The following is a 17,149-nucleotide window of genomic DNA, read 5'->3' as shown; positions in this document are numbered from 1 at the left end:
GGGGAAGAAGGTGTCGTTTGAGGCGTTAAATGTGGTGGCTGACAGTGGCGGGAGATATGTGATGGTGAGTGGCAAGCTCCAGGGGGAGTGGGTGGTGTTGGTGAATGTTTATGCCCCAAATTGAGACGATGCGGGGTTTATGCGGCGTATGTTGGGCCGCATTCTGGACCTGTAGGTGGGGGGCCTGATCATGGGGGGGGGGGGGGGGACTTCGACACAGTACTGGATCCCCCATTGGATCGATCCAAGTCCCGGACGAGTAGGAGGCCGGCGGCGGCCAAGGTGCTGAGGGGATTTATGGACCAGATTTGGGGGGTGGGTGGGTGGGGGGGGGGGGGGGGGGGGGGGGGGGGGGGGTGGATCCCTGGAGGTTTGCGATGCCAAGGGCCAGGGAATACTCGTTTTTCTCCCACGTACATAAGGCCTACTCGAGGATCAATTTTGTTTGTCCTGAGCAGGGGGTTGGTTTCGAGGGTGGAGGGTGTGGAATACTCCGCCATTGCCATTTCGGATCATGCCCCGCACTGGGTGGACCTCGGGCTGGGGGAAGAGAGGGACCAACGTCCGCTCTGGCGCTTGGAGGTGGGGCTGTTGGCAGATGAGGAGGTGGCCGGGACAGTTCGGGTGTGTATCGAGAGGTACCTTGAGGCCAATGATAACGGGGAGGTTCGAGTGGGGACGGTCTGGGAGGCATTGAAGGCGGTGATGAGGGGGGAATTGATCTCCATCCGAACCCATAGGGAGAGGGGGGAGCAGAGGGAGAGGGAGAGACTGATAGGGGAAATGGTGCAGGTGGATAGGAGATATGCGGAGGCCCCAGAGGAGGGATTGCTGGGGGAGAGGCGTAGCCTTCAGGCCAGATTTGACCTATTGACGACCAGAAAGGCGGAAGCTCAGTGGAGGAAAGCACAGGGGGCGGTGTATGAATACGGGGAGAAGGCGAGCAGGATGTTGGCGCACCAGCTCCGGAAGCGAGATGCGGCCAGGGAGATTGGGGGAGTGATGGATGGAGCTGGGAAGGTGGTGCGGAGGGGGGTAGCTGTTAATGGGTTCTTCAGGGACTTCTATGGGGAACTGTACCGGTCTGAACCCCCGGTGGATGGGGGTGGAATGGGGCGCTTCTTGGACAAGCTGCGATTCCCAAGGGTGGAGGAGGAGCAGGTGGAGGGACTAGGGGCGCCGATCGAGCTGCAGGAGGTGGTCAAGGGGATAGGGAGCATGTAGTCAGGGAAGGCGCCGGGGCCGGACGGGTTTCCGGCGGAATTCTATAAAAGGTATGTGGATCTGTTGGGCCCCCTGTTGGTCTGGACCTTTAACGAGGCAAGGGAGGGGGGGGGGGCTTTGCCCCCAACTATGTCACGGGCGCTGATTTCCTTGATCCTGAAGCGGGACAAGGACCCTCTGCAGTGCGGATCATATAGGCCGATTTCGCTGCTGAACGCCGACGCTAAACTGCTGGCAAAGATCCTGGCCATTAGAATAGAGGACTGCGTGCCCGGGGTCATTCACGAGGACCAGACGGGGTTTGTGAAGGGAAGGCAGCTGAACACAAACGTACAAAGGCTCCTCAATGTTATTATGATGCCGGCTGTGGAAGGGGAGGCGGAGATAGTGGTGGCATTGGATGCGGAGAAGGCCTTCGATAGGGTTGAGTGGGAGTATTTGTGGGAGGTGTTGGAGAGGTTTGGGTTTGGGGAGGGGTTTATCCGGTGGGTGAGGCTGCTCTACGAGGCCCCGATGGCGAGTGTAGCCACAAATAGGAGGAAATCTGAGTACTTTTGGCTGTACCGGGGGACAAGACAGGGGTGCCCCCTGTCCCCCTTGCTCTTCGCGCTGGCAATTGAGCCCCTGGTCATGGCACTGAGGGAGTCAGGGAACTGGAGGGGCCTGGTGCGGGGTGGGGAGGAGCATCGAGTGTCGCTGTACGCGGACGTCCTGTTGCTGTATGTGGCGGACCCGGTGGGGGGGATGCCGGAGGTGATGAGGATTCTTAGTGAATTTGGGGGTTTCTTGGGGTACAAGTTGAACCTGGGCAAGAGTGAGTTGTTTGTGGTGCATCCGGGGGATCAAGAGGAGGGGATTGGTAGGCTCCCAGTGAAGCAGGCAGGGAAGAGCTTCAGTTACCTAGGGGTCCAGGTGGCAGGGAGTTGGGGGGCCCTGCACAAGCTCAACCTCACAAGGTTGGTGGAGCAGATGGAGGAGGTGTTTAAGAGGTGGGATATGTTACCGCTGTCACTGGCGGGGAGGGTGCAGTCCGTTAAGATGACGGTGCTCCCGAGGTTTTTGTTCCTGTTCCAGTGCCTTCCCATCCTTATCCTGAAGGCCTTTTTTAGGAGGGTCAACAGGAGTATTACGGGATTTGTGTGGGCGCATGGGACTCCGAGGGTTAGAAGAGTGTTCGTGGAATGAGGCAGGGATGGGGGGGGGCTGGCATTGCCCAACCTCTGTGGGTACTACTGGGCTGCCAACGCAGCGATGGTGCGTAAGTGGGTAATGGACGAGGAGGGGGCGGCATGGAAGAGGATGGAGGCGGCGTCTTGTGTGGGCACGAGCTTGGAGACGCTAGTGACGGCGCCTTTGCCGCTCCCTCCAACGAGGTATACCACGAGCCTGGTGGTGGCAGCTACCCTCAAAATTTGGGGGCAATGGAGACGGCACAGGGGAGAAATGGGGGGCTCGATGGAGGCCCCGATACGGGGGAACCATCGGTTTGTTCCAGGGAGCATTGATGGCGGATTTCTGGGCTGGCACAGGGCAGGGGTTAGGAGGTTGAGGGACCTGTTTGTGGAGGGGAGGTTCGCGAGCTTGGGGGAGTTAGAGGGGAAGTTTGGGCTCCCCCCGGGGAAAATGTTTCGGTACATGCAGGTTAGGGCGTTTGCCAGACGGCAGATGGAGGGGTTCCCCTTGTTGCCCCCACGTGGGGTTCGGGACAGGGTGCTCTCGGGGGTGTGGGTTGGAGGAGGGAAGATTTCGGACATATACCGGGTAATGCAGGAGGCAGACGAGGCCGCGGTGGAGGAATTGAAGGGTAAATGGGAAGAGGAGCTGGGTGAGAAGATTGAGGAGGGGACGTGGGCGGATGCCCTGGAGAGAGAGAATTCTCTCTGGAGCCGGGAGTGCAGGAGGCGATAGAGGCCGGAGTTCTGGCCTTTGCGTCCCTAGTAGCCCGGCGGAGGATCTTGCTCCAGTGGAAGGATGCGAGGCCCCCAAGCGTGGAGTCCTGGATCAATGATATGGCGGGTTCATTAAATTGGAGAGGGTGAAATTTTCCCTGAGGGGATCAGTACAAGGGTTTTTCAGGCGGTGGCAGCCTTTCCTGGACTTCCTGGTGGAACGGTAGGGAAATAGGCCGACAGCAGCAGCAACCCGGGGGTTGGGGGGGGGGGGTCTGGAATGGGAGGAGGAAGAACTGTGTACATGGGTCTTTGGGATGTGGCGGGTGCTATCTCTTTCCCTTTTGTTGTTTGGGTGCTTTTTTGTTTTTCTTTTCCTTTTTCCTTTTGTTTGAAGTTGCTCTAGAAGTTGGGGGGGGTATTGTTCTTGGGGTGTTACTGCGGTTGTGTATTAATAGAGTTAAGATGTTTATATTTTGTAAAAATTTCAATAAAAATTATTTTTAAAAAAAACTCTGCCCTTCATGAACCCCGTCTGCTCTTCTCCAATCACTTTGAGGAGGTACTCCTCCCATCTCAGCACCAAAACCTTTGCCAGAACTTGGCATGCACATTCAATCATGATATTGGCATGTACGACCCATACTCTATGGGTCCTTATCCTTTTTCAGCAGCAGAAAATTGGATGCCTGGTGTCTTACCCGTCTGCATCTTCCCTATCACTGCCCGCACTGCCTCCAACCCCACAGGCTCCTCCAACCCTGCCCTCTCCTCCTCTCCCACCTCAGGACACTCCAACCACCCCAGAAACTCCCTCATGCCTGACTCATCCTCCGGAGGCTCCTACTTGTATAGATTCTTATAACACCTTCAAACACCTTATTCACCTGCTCCGGTGTCACCACCAACTCCCCGTCCTCTCAGGATCAGAAGAATCTCTCTTGCAGCTGCCTGCCTGCGGAGCTGGCCCACCAACAAGTGGCTGGCCTTCTCCCCATACTCATATATAACCCCCTTCGCCCACCTTAATCGCCCTGTCCTGTGGAGAGAAGGTCAAATCTCGCCTGCAGCTCCTTCCTCGCCCGAAGATCGGATTCTCCGCATATCTTGCATCTACCTACTAAATGTCCTCTACCAACCGCTGCCACTCCTCTCTTGTCTTCCTGTCCGCCTGAGCCTTAAACGATAACCTCATCCCTCGCTACTGCTTTCAACGCTTACCACCCCACTGACAACGACACCACTCCATTCCTATTGAACCCTACATAGTGCTCAATCACCCTTCCCAATTAGGTGCAAAAATTTGGGTCCGCCAACAACCCCACGTGCAACTTCCAGGCAGGCTTCTATGCCGGCCCCTTCTCCAGGATCAAAACATGGTCTGAGATGACAATCGCAGAATATTCCGTCTTCCTCACCCCTGCCAAAAGCACCTTTCCCATAACAAGACAGTCTATACTCGAATACACACTGTATACTGGCGAAAAGAATGAATACTCCCTCTCCCACTGGTGCAGAAACCTCCACGGGTCCACCGCCCCTCTCCCTCCTAATGGCAGCCAACACCTTCATTACCCCTCGAGGGGGTCAGCGATTGTGGCATGGACTATCTACCTGTTGGACTGTGATTGAGGGATGGTGGAATAGTAGTGAGCACAGCTGCCTTCCAAGCAGTTGACTTCGGTTTGATTCCCGGCCATTGCAGTGACAGTTTATTCAGAGATTTTTGGGCAGCACAGTAGTTAGCACTGTTGCTTGACAGCGCCAGGGACCCGGTTTGATACCTGGCTTGGGTCACTGTCTGTATGAAGTTTGTACGCTCTCTCTCCGTGTCTGCGTGGGTTTCCTCCCACAGGTCCTGAAGGACGTGCTTGTTAGGCGGATTTGGATTGGATTTTATTTATTGTCATGTGTCAGGTGCAGTGAAAAGTGTTTTTCTGCGAGCAGCTCAAAAGATCATTAAGTACATGAAAAGATAAGGAAATAAAAGAAAATACATTTCATGGGAACTTCAATGCTGTGTTTTTAAAATAAATTTAGAGTACCCAATTATTTTTTCCAATTTAGTATAGCCAATCCATCTACCCTGCACATCTTTGGGCAGTGGGGGCAAAACCTACGCAGACACGGGGAGAATGTGCAAACTCCACACGGGCAGTGACCCAGAGCCGAGATCGAACCTGGGACCTCAGCGCTGTGAAGCATCACCCTGCTGCCCAAATTGCAATGTTACTGTAAATCTACTTGTGACATTAATAAAGATTATTATTACTGTATTTAAGCACCCCCCCCCCCCCCCAAGCCAACATCTTATAAATCCTACAACGATCCAATTTGGGACGTATATGCTAACCTGCACCACAAAGCTCCCCTCCAAAGCACCCATTACAATTATGTACCTACCCCCAGATCCGCCACTGCCTTCACCATCTGGAATCTCACTCTCTTACCCACCAGTATCGCAACCGCGGGCCCTGCTATCAAAGCCCCAGTGGAATACCTACCCCTTCTGCAGCCTCACCTGGTCCTTCACCTTCAGATGGGTCTCTTGCAACAGCAGCACGTTGACTTTCAAACTCTTCAAATATGAGAAAACTCTCGCTCGCATCACCGGTCCCCCCAACCCTTGCACGTTCCATGTCACCACCCGGATCGGGGGTCTCTCATCCCTCTCGCCCTTCGTATCAGTCGTGACCACTACTCCTGGCCCTGCCCAGCAAGGGGACCCAGCCCCTACCCGTAGTCACCGTCAACCACTTGCCCCCCCCCGTTCCCCGATACCTCCCAGCCACTTTCTCTCTCAACTACCTCACCCAGTACCATCTCCATACCCCACCATTCACACCTTCCAAGTGCATCGAGCCTGTCCATACAGGTTCCAATGCTGTGGCCCTTCCTCCAACCTTGCTCCCACTCACTAGCCAACTTGCACCCAAACCTTCCACATTCCAATCACAATTCCTCAAACCGAAAAGCAAAAGCAACAAATCCCAACCCATAAATCCCAAACCCTCCCTTCCCAAACACCACTTAACCAAAGCAAAAAAAACAAATAAATAAAAAACAGCGACAATGCAAAAAAACAAAAAGTAAAAGAAAGAAGCATAACGCCGTCAAAATCCAAACTCAATTCAGTCCCAGTCCTTCAACTTTCACCAATGCCGCCGCCTCCTCCACCGTCTCAACAATAACACATAACTGTAGACCTCCGGCCCTCCAGCCCCTGAAGCAATCCCACGAACCTTAGATTCTGCCTTTGTGACTTGTTCTCCAGCTCCTCCTCTCAGCTTGTTGTTACTTTTCACCACCCTCCACAGCTCCTCCCCCATCAAGGTGCACTGGTCGCTGTGCTGGAACAATGCCTCCTTCACCCCCTTCAACACCTCTTCTTGCTCCCACACCACGGTCAGCGTCTTTGCTGAAGTCTCTTTTGTCACCCATCCCACTGAGCAAGGTCATCCTCTCCATTCGAAGCTAACCAAAGTGTTTTGAAAACAGCCGCTCAAACTCCCCCGCCATCACTTTGGCCTGCTTATCCACCATATTGGGTGGGGTCCCACTCAGCGAGCTTGATCCCGCCATCCTTCCTTCCACTGAACTCCCCCCCCCCCCCCCCCCCCAAAATTTGTCGGCGGACTTTCATTTGCCCCCTTTTTTCTTGTATTTTTTTCTGGGATTTTGACATCCTTTAGGTGCCTTAAGCATTCCCACATGTGATCCAGCACGGTAGCACAGTGGTTAGCAAAGTTGGTTCACAACTCCAGGGTCCCAGGTTCGATTCCCGGCTTGGGTCACTGTGTGGAGTCTGCACATTCTCCCCGTGTCTGTGTGCATTTCCTCCAGGTGCTCCGGTTTCCTCCCACAGTCCAAAGATGTGCAAGTTAGGTGGATTGGCCATGATAAATTGTCCTTTGTGTCCAAACAAGGTTAGGTGGGGTTACTGGGATGGGATAGGCTTAAGTGGGGTGCTCTTTCCAAGGGCCAGTGTAGACTCGATGGGTCAAAGGGCCTCCTTCTGCACTGTAAATTTTATATGATTCTCGGAGCCACCAATCGTACGACCTACACCTGCACGTTGCCACCAGAAATCCAAGACTTGAAGACTTAACCAGTTTAATAGAATGGGCAAATAGTTCAAATGGACTGTTATCAGGGTACAATTTAAGGTAAGTAAATATGAGGTAATAGTTTGTCAGACAAAACAAGTAATGTGAGTATACATTCAATGGAAAGATAGTTAAGAATGTAGATGAACAGAGAATCTTGGGGATGAGTCACTGTTATAGAAAAGACATTAAAGTGGAAAGCATAGATCCACCCTAATGTTGTCAATGATGGGAAGTTACATTTCTTTTTTTTTTTTAAATTTAGATTAGCCAATTATTTTTTCCAATTAAGGGGCAATTTAGCGTGGCCAATCCACCTACTCTGCACATTTTTGGGTTGTGGGGGCGAAACCCACGCAGACACGGGGAGAATGTGCAAACTCCACACGGACAGTGACCCAGAGCCGGGATCGAACCTGGGACCTCAGCGCCGTGAGGTGGTTGTGCTAACCACTAGGCCACCGTGCTGCCCGGAAGTTACATTTCTGATGTGTGATTTTTTTTTTGTTCTTTAGAGGGATACGGACCACGGAAGTGTAGAAGATTTTAGTTTAGACGGGCAGCATGGTCGGCACAGGCTTGCAGGGCTGAAGGGCCTGTTCCTGTGCTGTACTTTTCTTTGTTCTTTGATTTGGAACTATTTCAACTGGAGCAAAGAAGGGTAAGAGATTTGATGGTGTCAATAGGGAAAGACCATTTCCACTGGTTGAGGAAGCAGTAATGATTATTAAGAGTCGAGGAGCAAAATAAAGTAACATTTCTTTATCCATGTTTTGAGCATGAAATATTCTGTCATGGGTAGTAGAGGTAGAATTACACATTTTATTGTTTAAAGGACATGGAGGTAAATATTTGAAATGGAAGAATATACACTGCTTTGGTGAGAAATTTGTGCAATGAGATTGGCTCTGGATTTCTCAACACTTAGCTATGGGAGCAACATATTAAGAAAGGAGCAGGCTGTAATGAGTGAAACCTGAGAATTTTCTTTGGGTGAATGGTGAAAGAGGATTTTCACTGATTGGCAAATAGGGTAGGCAAATAGGGTACAAGGAAACAGAGACCACAATTTCTCACTGGGAGAATCAAAGGTTTTGGACTGGGAATGTTAGCCCATAGGATTCTTCACCTCAATTGTTCATTGAGAATAATCTGGGTGAAGGGAAAGGAGATATTGGAAAAGTATCAGCTCCAAAAATGCTCTAATTTCCATTCTTCTTCATGTGCTATGCTCTGCAATGTGGCAATATGCTCTCTAACTTTCATGTCTTTTGATAACAGCCAACATTTTGGTGTTCTGAAATCTTGGGCTAGTTTTGCTTCTTAAGCAGTTGGTGTATTTATTTATTTGCCTCCCAAATGTTCTAGTTTCTCACTCCCATGTACTTCAAGAAATTGCAATTGTCTCTTGCTGATCATTTGTAGAAGTCTTTTTGTGCCTGCTTCGCTCAAAACTGCCTGAGGTATTATACGTCTGAGAGAGATTTCTGTTGCCTTTTATCTTCCATTGTCCTGTTTACATTCCAACTATCGCTCCCATTCGCTAACACTGACTAGACATTGCATTTTAGTTAAGGCAGGTGCTAGAGATCAGAAATAATTCACAGCTATGGTTTCATAAGACATAAGAGAAAAATTAGGCCACTCGGTCCATCGTGTCTGCTCCGCCATTCAATCATGGCTGATATTTTCTCATCCCCATTCTCCTGCCTTCTCCCCATTGTTGTGTTATGCTTCTTCATTAAGCATAAGCTGCTTCCTTGATGTCTACTCTGCCAAAGGAAGGTTCAGACTTGGAGATAGGTTTAACACATTTATTGAACACATTTATTGAACAGTTAACAATTCTCCTACTTGAATTTGACTCTCCTGCTAATCTTGCTATAGTAACTCAATCTAACTAACCGGTCTGCTCTAAGCCACGTGTGGGTGTGATGCTTCTGATCTGCTTGATGCTTTAAGTGGGCATGGTTCGAGGTCTCTGACATTATGACGCTTGTGACGTAGAGCGTAGGAATGGATTGCGCATGCGCAGATCACTTTTCCTTTACTTTGCGCAACTACGCATGTGCAGCTTCTCGCGCGTGCGCAAACGGACCTTCCTTTTCTGTGCGCACCTGTGCATGCGCGGCTTCTCTCGCATGCGCAAAACACTATTTTGCCGGTTCTCGTCTTCTGGAAGGTGGCTGCCAATCAAAACTGCCGTTTTCTGCATTTGCAGACCTACCTTTGCCTCGTGCTGAGTATTGGCACCTCTTTTACCATTCTCTCTTGCATGTTCCTCGCAGTATTCTTGAAACTTGTCCAGGACTGTCTGGAAGTCTCGTTTGTCATTCCTTTGTAGTACTTGAAGGTCTTGAAGATTTCTGGTGCACCCACCACACCATCTAGGTCGGATGCTACCAGGTAGATCTCAAATCTCTGCCTGAATGCATGCCAGTTTGCACTGAGATTGCCGTGGTACCTGAGCTGCTGTGGAACCAGAATCTCGAACATCTTGTCAGGGTGCTGTTGCTGGTAGTCACGGATTGGTTGAGTTGAACTATAGAGATTCAACAGGGTACTCCTGGAACCAGGTTGTGTTGTGCTTCTTCATGTAGCATAAAAGCTGCTTCCTTGATGTATACTCTGACAAAGGTTCAGACTTGGAGATAGGTTTAACACATTTATTGAACAGTTAACTATTCTCCTACTTGAGTTTGACTCTCCTGCTAATCTTGCTATAGTAACTTAATCTAACTAACCAGTCTGCTCTAAGCCACAGGGGCTTCTGATCTGCCCCTGTGTCGCCTGTGGAAAGAGAAAGAGCATGTGTACCCTGTCCTTTTATATGGGTTGCCCCCTTGTGGTAGTGTCACCTCTGGGTGTCTTGACTGCCCATTGGTTGTGTCATATCTTACTGACCTACTTGAATATCTGTGTGTCATGATGTCTCTGGTGCTCCCTCTAGTGTTTACTTAGTTGCAGTGTACCTACATTAACCCCTTGTGTATTTACAGTGATGCATATCAGCACACCCATAACCCCCTGATCCCCTTATTAATCAAGTCCAATATATTTCAGTCCAATATAACTTCTTCAGGACATCCACTGAGCATTTTCTTCATCTAATTGCTATTGTATGGAAGTCCCCCCCCCCCCCCCCCCCCTTGTGCGCAGTTTGGATGTCCGACCTCACAAGGCTGGCTGCACTGTGAAGGTATTTAATTAGCCTCAAAACGCTTTGGGCCGGTGAAAAAAAAAAGGCGCTGATATGATGATTTTTTTACAGGCCAAGGAGGGGACCCCAAACCTTTATGAGGTAAAAGGCCTACAGCATTTGCTGACGTCATGTGTTCAGACATCACTTGGTCCGGCAAGCACAGGTGGTGAAAGGCCAGTGTGGACAGCACCGTGACTGTCAGAGCTCGCCTCACTATGACCCCACCCCTTCTCCTGATTGGACTCTTCCCAGCCTCTTAGCTCCCCCACCCCCTCCCGGGAGGAAAGCACGGGCCGCCGACGAGGCGCGTGCGCTCTCTTGGTGACACGCGGAATTTTGACTCGGAAGTGCATGTTAATTAGCGTCGCCATGGGCAACTTATGGGGAAGTAAGATGGCGGCTAGCAGTCGAGTCGTGCAGGTAAGAGTTGACAGCGCGGTTTCTGCTGGGGGAATCGCGGTCGCTATTTTCCGCTTCGGTCGCGACTTGTTTTACAAGGAAAGTTGATCAGGTGCCAGCGGCTGTGAGGATCCCGTGTCCTCCCCAAGGGCAGCGTTTTTATTAAGGTCGTGTCCTTGTCAGTGAAGGGACACCCTCCTTGCCTGAGATCCCGCAGATCTTCCGGTGCGTCAGCTGGCAGGTCGTTTCCTTACAATTCACCTAACAGCACGTCTTTCGGGACTTGTGGGAGGAAACCAGCACAGGGAGGAAACCCAGGCAGACTCCGCGCACACAGCGACCCAAGCTGGGAGTCAAACCCAGGTCCCTGGTGCTGTGAAGCAACGGTGCTAACCTCTGTGCTACCAGCCCAGGATGGTGGGTGAGGAGGTTTTCACATCCCCGCTGGAGCTAGATCGTGCCCATCGTGCACTGTGGCCAAGACCACATGTTGGGGAACCCCCATGGGCGAACATCATAAGGTTCGAAAAACGAACATTCCCTTTGGTGGGCCAGGGAATACTGGGATGCAAAATGGGGAAGTAATTTGATCTGGCTGCCCCAAGACCTCTGTGCTGACCTGGCAAAAAAAGAGTGTGGTTTTCAACAGGTTGAATTTGGCTCTATTTAAGAAGGGTATTTGGTTCAGTTTATTATATCCAGCCCGCCTCTTGAGTTTCTGTCAGGGGGAAGAACCACTTCTTTGACTCCCCAGAAGATGCAAACATATTTTTTTGTTTTTATAAATTTAGAGTACCCAAATATTTTTCCCAATTAAGGGGCAGTTTAGCGTGGCCAATCCACCTAACTTGCACATCTTTGGCTTGTGGGGGTGAAACCCACGCAGACACGGGGAGAATGTGCAAACTGCACGCGGACAGTGACCCAGGGCTGGGATTTGAACCCAGGTCCTCAGCGTGGTAGGCACTGTGCTGCCCTAGAAGATGCAAACATGTTTGTTCGGGAGCTCTGCTTAAAGCTCTCTGTTTTATAAAGGTTGCTGTGTGTTTTAGAATAAAGTTATTTTTTCATGGTTATATACAAAAAAATATTTTTGGCTCTTCAAATGCTGGACATATTTTTCTTGTTGTACCATTGTTATCACTGTTGTTACATCTTGAATTTTTACACATGTTAATAGTTTTTCTTGTTTTTGAAAATAGGGTTGGTCAGGGAGCCTCCCAACTATATCTATAGTTGAGATTAGCGAAGGGCAGGTACGAAAGTGGGTATATTGCAACTCCTATTCGCAAACACCATGCGAGTGGGAACTTAGATTATAATTTTAATAAGTTTAGGTTCTGTACAGTTTTAATATTCTTGGTGGTTGGAGGGGTGTTGGGGAGGGTGTTGGTTGTTTGATGATGTCCAATTACGTTTGGCTGGTCTTTAGGCCTGGCCTGGCTGGTGTCCTGGTGGGATAAGACCATAAGACATGGGAGCAGAATTAGGCCACTCGGCCCATTGAGTGTGCTCTGTCATTCAGTCATAGCTGATATTTTTCTCATCCCCATTCTCCTGCCTTCTCCCATAACCCCAGATCCCCTTATTAATCAAGAACCTATCAATCTCTGTCTTAAAGACACTCAGTGAAAAGACACTCAGTGATTGCGGCAAAGAGTTCCAAAGATTCACCACCCTCTGGCAGAAGAAATTTTTCCTCATCTCTGTTTTAAAGTGTCGTCCCTTTAGTTTGAGATGGTGTCCTCTGGTTCAAGTTTTTCCTACAAGTGGAAACATCCTCTCCACGTCCACTCTATCCAGGCCTCGTAGTATCCTGTAAGTTTCAATAAGATCCCCCCCTCATCCTTCTAAACTCCAACAAGTACAAACCCAGAGTCCTCAATCGTTCCTCATACGACAAGCTACTGGACCCTTTCCAAGGCCAGCGCATCCTCCTTTACATACGGTGCACAAAACTGCTCACAATACTCCAAATGGGGTCTGACGAAAGCCTTATACGGCCTCAGAAGTACATCCCTGGTCTAGTATCTTGGCCCTCTTGGACATGAATGCTAACATTGCATTTGCCTCCTTAACTGCCGACTGAACCTGCACATTAATCTTAAGTGAATTGTGAACAAGGACTCCCAAGCCCATTTGTGCTTCTGATTTCCAAAACATTTCCCCATTTAGAAAATAGTCTGTCTAAATTCCTCCTTCCAAAGTGCATAACCTCACATTTTTCCACATTGTATTTCATTTGCCACTTCATTGCCCACTCTCCTAGCCTGTCCAAATCCTTCTGCAGCCCCCTTGCTTCCTCAATACTACCTGTCCCTCTACAGATCTTTGTATCATCTGCAAACTTAGCAACCGTGACTTCTGCAAACTTAGCAACAGTGTCTTTAGTTCCTTCTTCTAGATCATTAATGTGTATTGTGAAAAGTTGTGGTCCCAGCATAGACCCCTGAGGCACACCACTAGTCAGCAGCTGCCATCCTGAAAAACACCCCTTTATCCCCACTCTCTGCCTTCTGCCAGTCAGCAGTGATCTCTTCACCTTGGCTTAATAGGATTCCATGCTCGTTAATTCTAAGATGTAATGGCTGGCCCTGGTGTGAGAGCTGGTGTGGGGGATCTCCTTTCCACCTTCCAACTTGGAATATGAGGGGTTTAAATGGACCAGTGAAACGGGAAATGGTTTTTGCTCATCTGAAGGGCCTAAATTAGGGTGTTGTGTTCCTACAGGAAAATCATCTATGGGTAAAGGACCAGAGACAGCTTCACAAAAATTGGGTGGGACAAGTCTTTCACTCGGGCTTTAATGGTAGGGCAAGAGGCATGCAATACTAATCCTTAGAAAAATACAATTTACTCCCTCCCGGATTATGGATGACCCCAGTGATCATTATATTATTGTCTGTGGTTCACTGGAAAACACTCCGGTTATTTTAGTAAATATTTATGCTCCCAACTCCGATGACCCGAATTTTATAAACCTCCTGGTGACCCTCTTCCCTGATTTAGACTCATATCAGATGATCCTAGGAGGTGACCTTAACTGCGTCTTGGACTCTAAATTGGACCGTTCCATGCCAAAATCCCTGACTCAATTTGGATGTCCAAGGCATTGGCCTTTTCGTGGAACGGTCGGGGAGGGGCGTGGGTTAACCTGTGCCATTTTCTGCATCCAAACAGTAAATCATTTTCTATTTTTTTTATTTCACACATTCACAGTTCACTTGATTTTTTTTTAATCGTTAACAAATTCCTACCCCCATCCCACTTTCCGTGAGTGCAGCCAAATACTTGGCAACCGTCATCTCTGATCATGCCCCTCAAAGAACATTATAGCACATTTCGGTCCATCAAGCCGGCGCCAATCAAGATTCCTTATTTAGACCTACTCCCTATTTCCCAAGAGGCCTGTAACCCCCATTCCCTGCCCGTTCGTGTGTCTATCAAGATACATCTGCGGCTGGTTTAGCACAGGGCTAAAGAGCTGGCTTTTAAAGCAGACCAAGGCAGGCCAGCAGCATGGTTCAATTCCTGTACCACCTCCCCGAACAGGCGCCGGAATGTGGCGACTAGGGGCTTTTCACAGTAACTTCGTTTGAAGTCTACTTGTGACAATAAGCGATTTTCATTTAATCTTTCATTTCATTTCATCTTGGACGTTGCTACCCGTGCCTGCCTTCACCACCTCCACCTCCACTGGCAACGCATTCCAGGCACCAACTACCGTCTGTGTGAAAACGGACCCGCACATCTCCCCAAAACATTCCCCCTCTTACTTGAACCTGTGCCCCTTGTAATTGTGACTTCCATCCTGGGAAAAAGCTTCTGACTATTTACCCTGTCTATGCCTCTTGGAATTTGATAGACCTCAATCAGGCCTCCCCTCTGTCTTTCCAACAAAAACAATCCGAGTTTATTCATCCTTTCCTTGTAGCTAACACCCTTCAGATCAGGCAACATCCTGGTAAACCTTCTTTGCACTCTCTCCAAAGCATCCACATCCTTCCGGTAGTGTGGCAACCAGAACTGCACGCAATATTCCAAATGTGGCTTAACTAAAGACCTGCCAACTCTTGTACTCAATGCCTTGGCCGATGAAGACAAGCACGATAGCACAGTGGTTAGCACAGTTACTTCACAGCTCCAGGAACCCAGGTTCAATTCCTGGCTTGGGTCTCTGTGCAGAGTCTGCACATTCTCCCTGTGTCTGTTTGCGTTTCCTCTGGGTGCTCCGGTTTCCCCCCTCAGACCAAAGATCTGTGCAGGTTAGATGGATTGGCTATGATAAATTGCCCTTAGTGTCCACAAAACGTTGGGTGGGGTTACTGCATTACAGGGACAGTGTGGAGGCATGGGCTTGGGTAGGGTGCTCTTTCCCAAGGCCGATGAAGGCTTGATGGACCGAATGGCCTCCTGCACTATAGATTCTATCCTTCTGCACTGTAGATTCTATGATTCTATGCCGTATGACTTCTTGATCCCCTTATCGATCTGCATTTCCACTTTCATGGAACTATGGATCTGAATGCTCAGATCCCTCTGTATGTCAATGCTCCGAACAGTTCTGCCATTTACTGTATAATTTACACTTAAATTTGATCTTTCAAACTGCATCTCTTCGTATTTGTCCAGATTGAACTTCACCTGCCATTTCTCTGCCCAACTCTCCAATCTATCCATATTCAGCTGTATTCTCTTGACAGTCCCCTTCACTATCTGCAGCTTCACCTATCTGCGTGTCATCTGCAAATTTGCTAATCAGCCCATCTACATTTTCCTCAAGATTATTTATATATAATACAAATAATAGTGGTCCCAACTCTGACATCCTTCCCTAACCTCATCATTGTCATGTCACTCTCCTTTGTGCATACTGATGCAGAATACTCATTAAGGATCTCACCCACTTCCTCTGCCTCCACGCATATCTTCCCTCCTTTGTCCTTTCCCCAGCTACCCTCTTGGTCCTTGTATATGTATAAAAGGCCGTGGGACTTTCCATGACCCTGCTTGCCAATGACATTTCATTGCCTCTTTGACCCTCCTAACTCCCTGTTTATTTGTTCCTACTTTCCCTATATTCTTCAAAAGCTTTGTCTGTTTCTAGTTGCCTAGACCGTGCTTCCTTTTTCTTTTTGACTAGTCTCACAATTTCCCCTGTCATCCATGGTTCCCTAATTCTGCCATTTCTGTCCTTCATTTTCACAGGGCCATGCCTGTCCTGCACTCTAATCAACTGGTCTGTAAAAGACTCCCACATATCAAATGTGGATTTGCCCTCAAACATCACTCCTAATCCACATTCTCCAGCTCTTCCGAATCCTGTTGTAGTTAGCTTTCCCCCAATTTAGCTTCCTCACTCGAGGACCACTCTTGTCCTTTCTTATCCATGAGTATTTGAAAACCTACGGAATGATGATCACTTCCCAAAATGTTTCCCTACTGAAACATTGGTCACCTGGCCAGGCTCATTCTGCAATACTCGGTCCAGTAAGGCCTAGTCCGTGTTTGGACTTTCAACATACTGTTTCAAAAAACCCTCTGGGACGCACTAACAAATTGCGTTCCATCTGAACCTCTGGCACTAAGGGACTCCCAATCAATGTGGGGGAAATTAAAACCACAACAACCCTGCTATTTTCACATCTTTCCAGAATCTGACTACATATTTGTTCCTTTGTGGACAATCATAGAATCGTTATAAAATCCCTACAGTGCAGAAGGAGGCCATTCAGCCCATCGAGTCTGCACTGACCCTCTGAAAGAGCACCCTAACCTAGACCCAGTCCCCCTTCCCTATCCCCATAATCCCACCTAGGGGCGATTTAGCATATCCAATCCACTTAACCCAGGGGTGGGCAAACTTTTCCGTGCAAGGGCCACATTCAGAAATTCACAATTTTAAAGGGCCGCATAGTATATTAAGTAAAATAATTAATATTTAAAATAGCCAAAATAAAAGGTTTTTAAAGGAAAAAAAGCAATTAATTTTTATTAATATTTTAAAGTAGAAACTTCACATGAAACACATGTTGTGCTGAGCAATGATCACCCTACTCAAGTCAACGTATCCACCCTATACCAGTAACCCAACATTAACCTTAAAATTAAAAACAAATTTAAAAAAAAAAAATTTTTCATGACTTGATCTTGGTGGGCCGCATAAAGACCTTTGGCGGGCCGCAGTTTGCCCACCCCGACTTAACCTGTACATCTTTGGACTGTGGGAGAAAAGCGGAGCACCAGGCAGACACGGGAAGAAAGCGCAAACACAGACAAGTCGCCCGAGATCAGAATCAAACCAGGTTGGTATACTTTCATTTCGGCCC

The 17,149-nt window shown here is 48.9% G+C and overlaps 1 protein-coding gene across 2 annotated transcripts in view; it reads left to right on the top strand.

Annotated features, from left to right (window-relative positions):
• The first annotated feature begins 10,569 nt into the window (after positions 1–10,569).
• Positions 10,570–17,149, top strand: part of mrps36 (mitochondrial ribosomal protein S36) — a 62,880-nt gene continuing 56,300 nt past the window's right edge. The window contains exons 1-2 of one of the 2 annotated variants that reach the window (XM_038805586.1): positions 10,570–10,841; positions 12,023–12,076. In XM_038805586.1, the coding sequence (XP_038661514.1) occupies positions 10,773–10,841; positions 12,023–12,076 (123 nt within the window). In that variant the 5' untranslated portion in view covers positions 10,570–10,772. The remainder of the gene's footprint in view (positions 10,842–12,022; positions 12,077–17,149) is intronic. The other variant, XM_038805588.1, reaches the window with a different exon arrangement.

This window comes from Scyliorhinus canicula, chromosome 8 (assembly GCF_902713615.1).
Source record: "Scyliorhinus canicula chromosome 8, sScyCan1.1, whole genome shotgun sequence".
In the NCBI taxonomy this organism is placed as follows: domain Eukaryota; kingdom Metazoa; phylum Chordata; class Chondrichthyes; order Carcharhiniformes; family Scyliorhinidae; genus Scyliorhinus; species Scyliorhinus canicula.
Note: the sequence above shows the minus strand (reverse complement) of the source record. Positions and strands in the feature narration are given on the sequence as shown.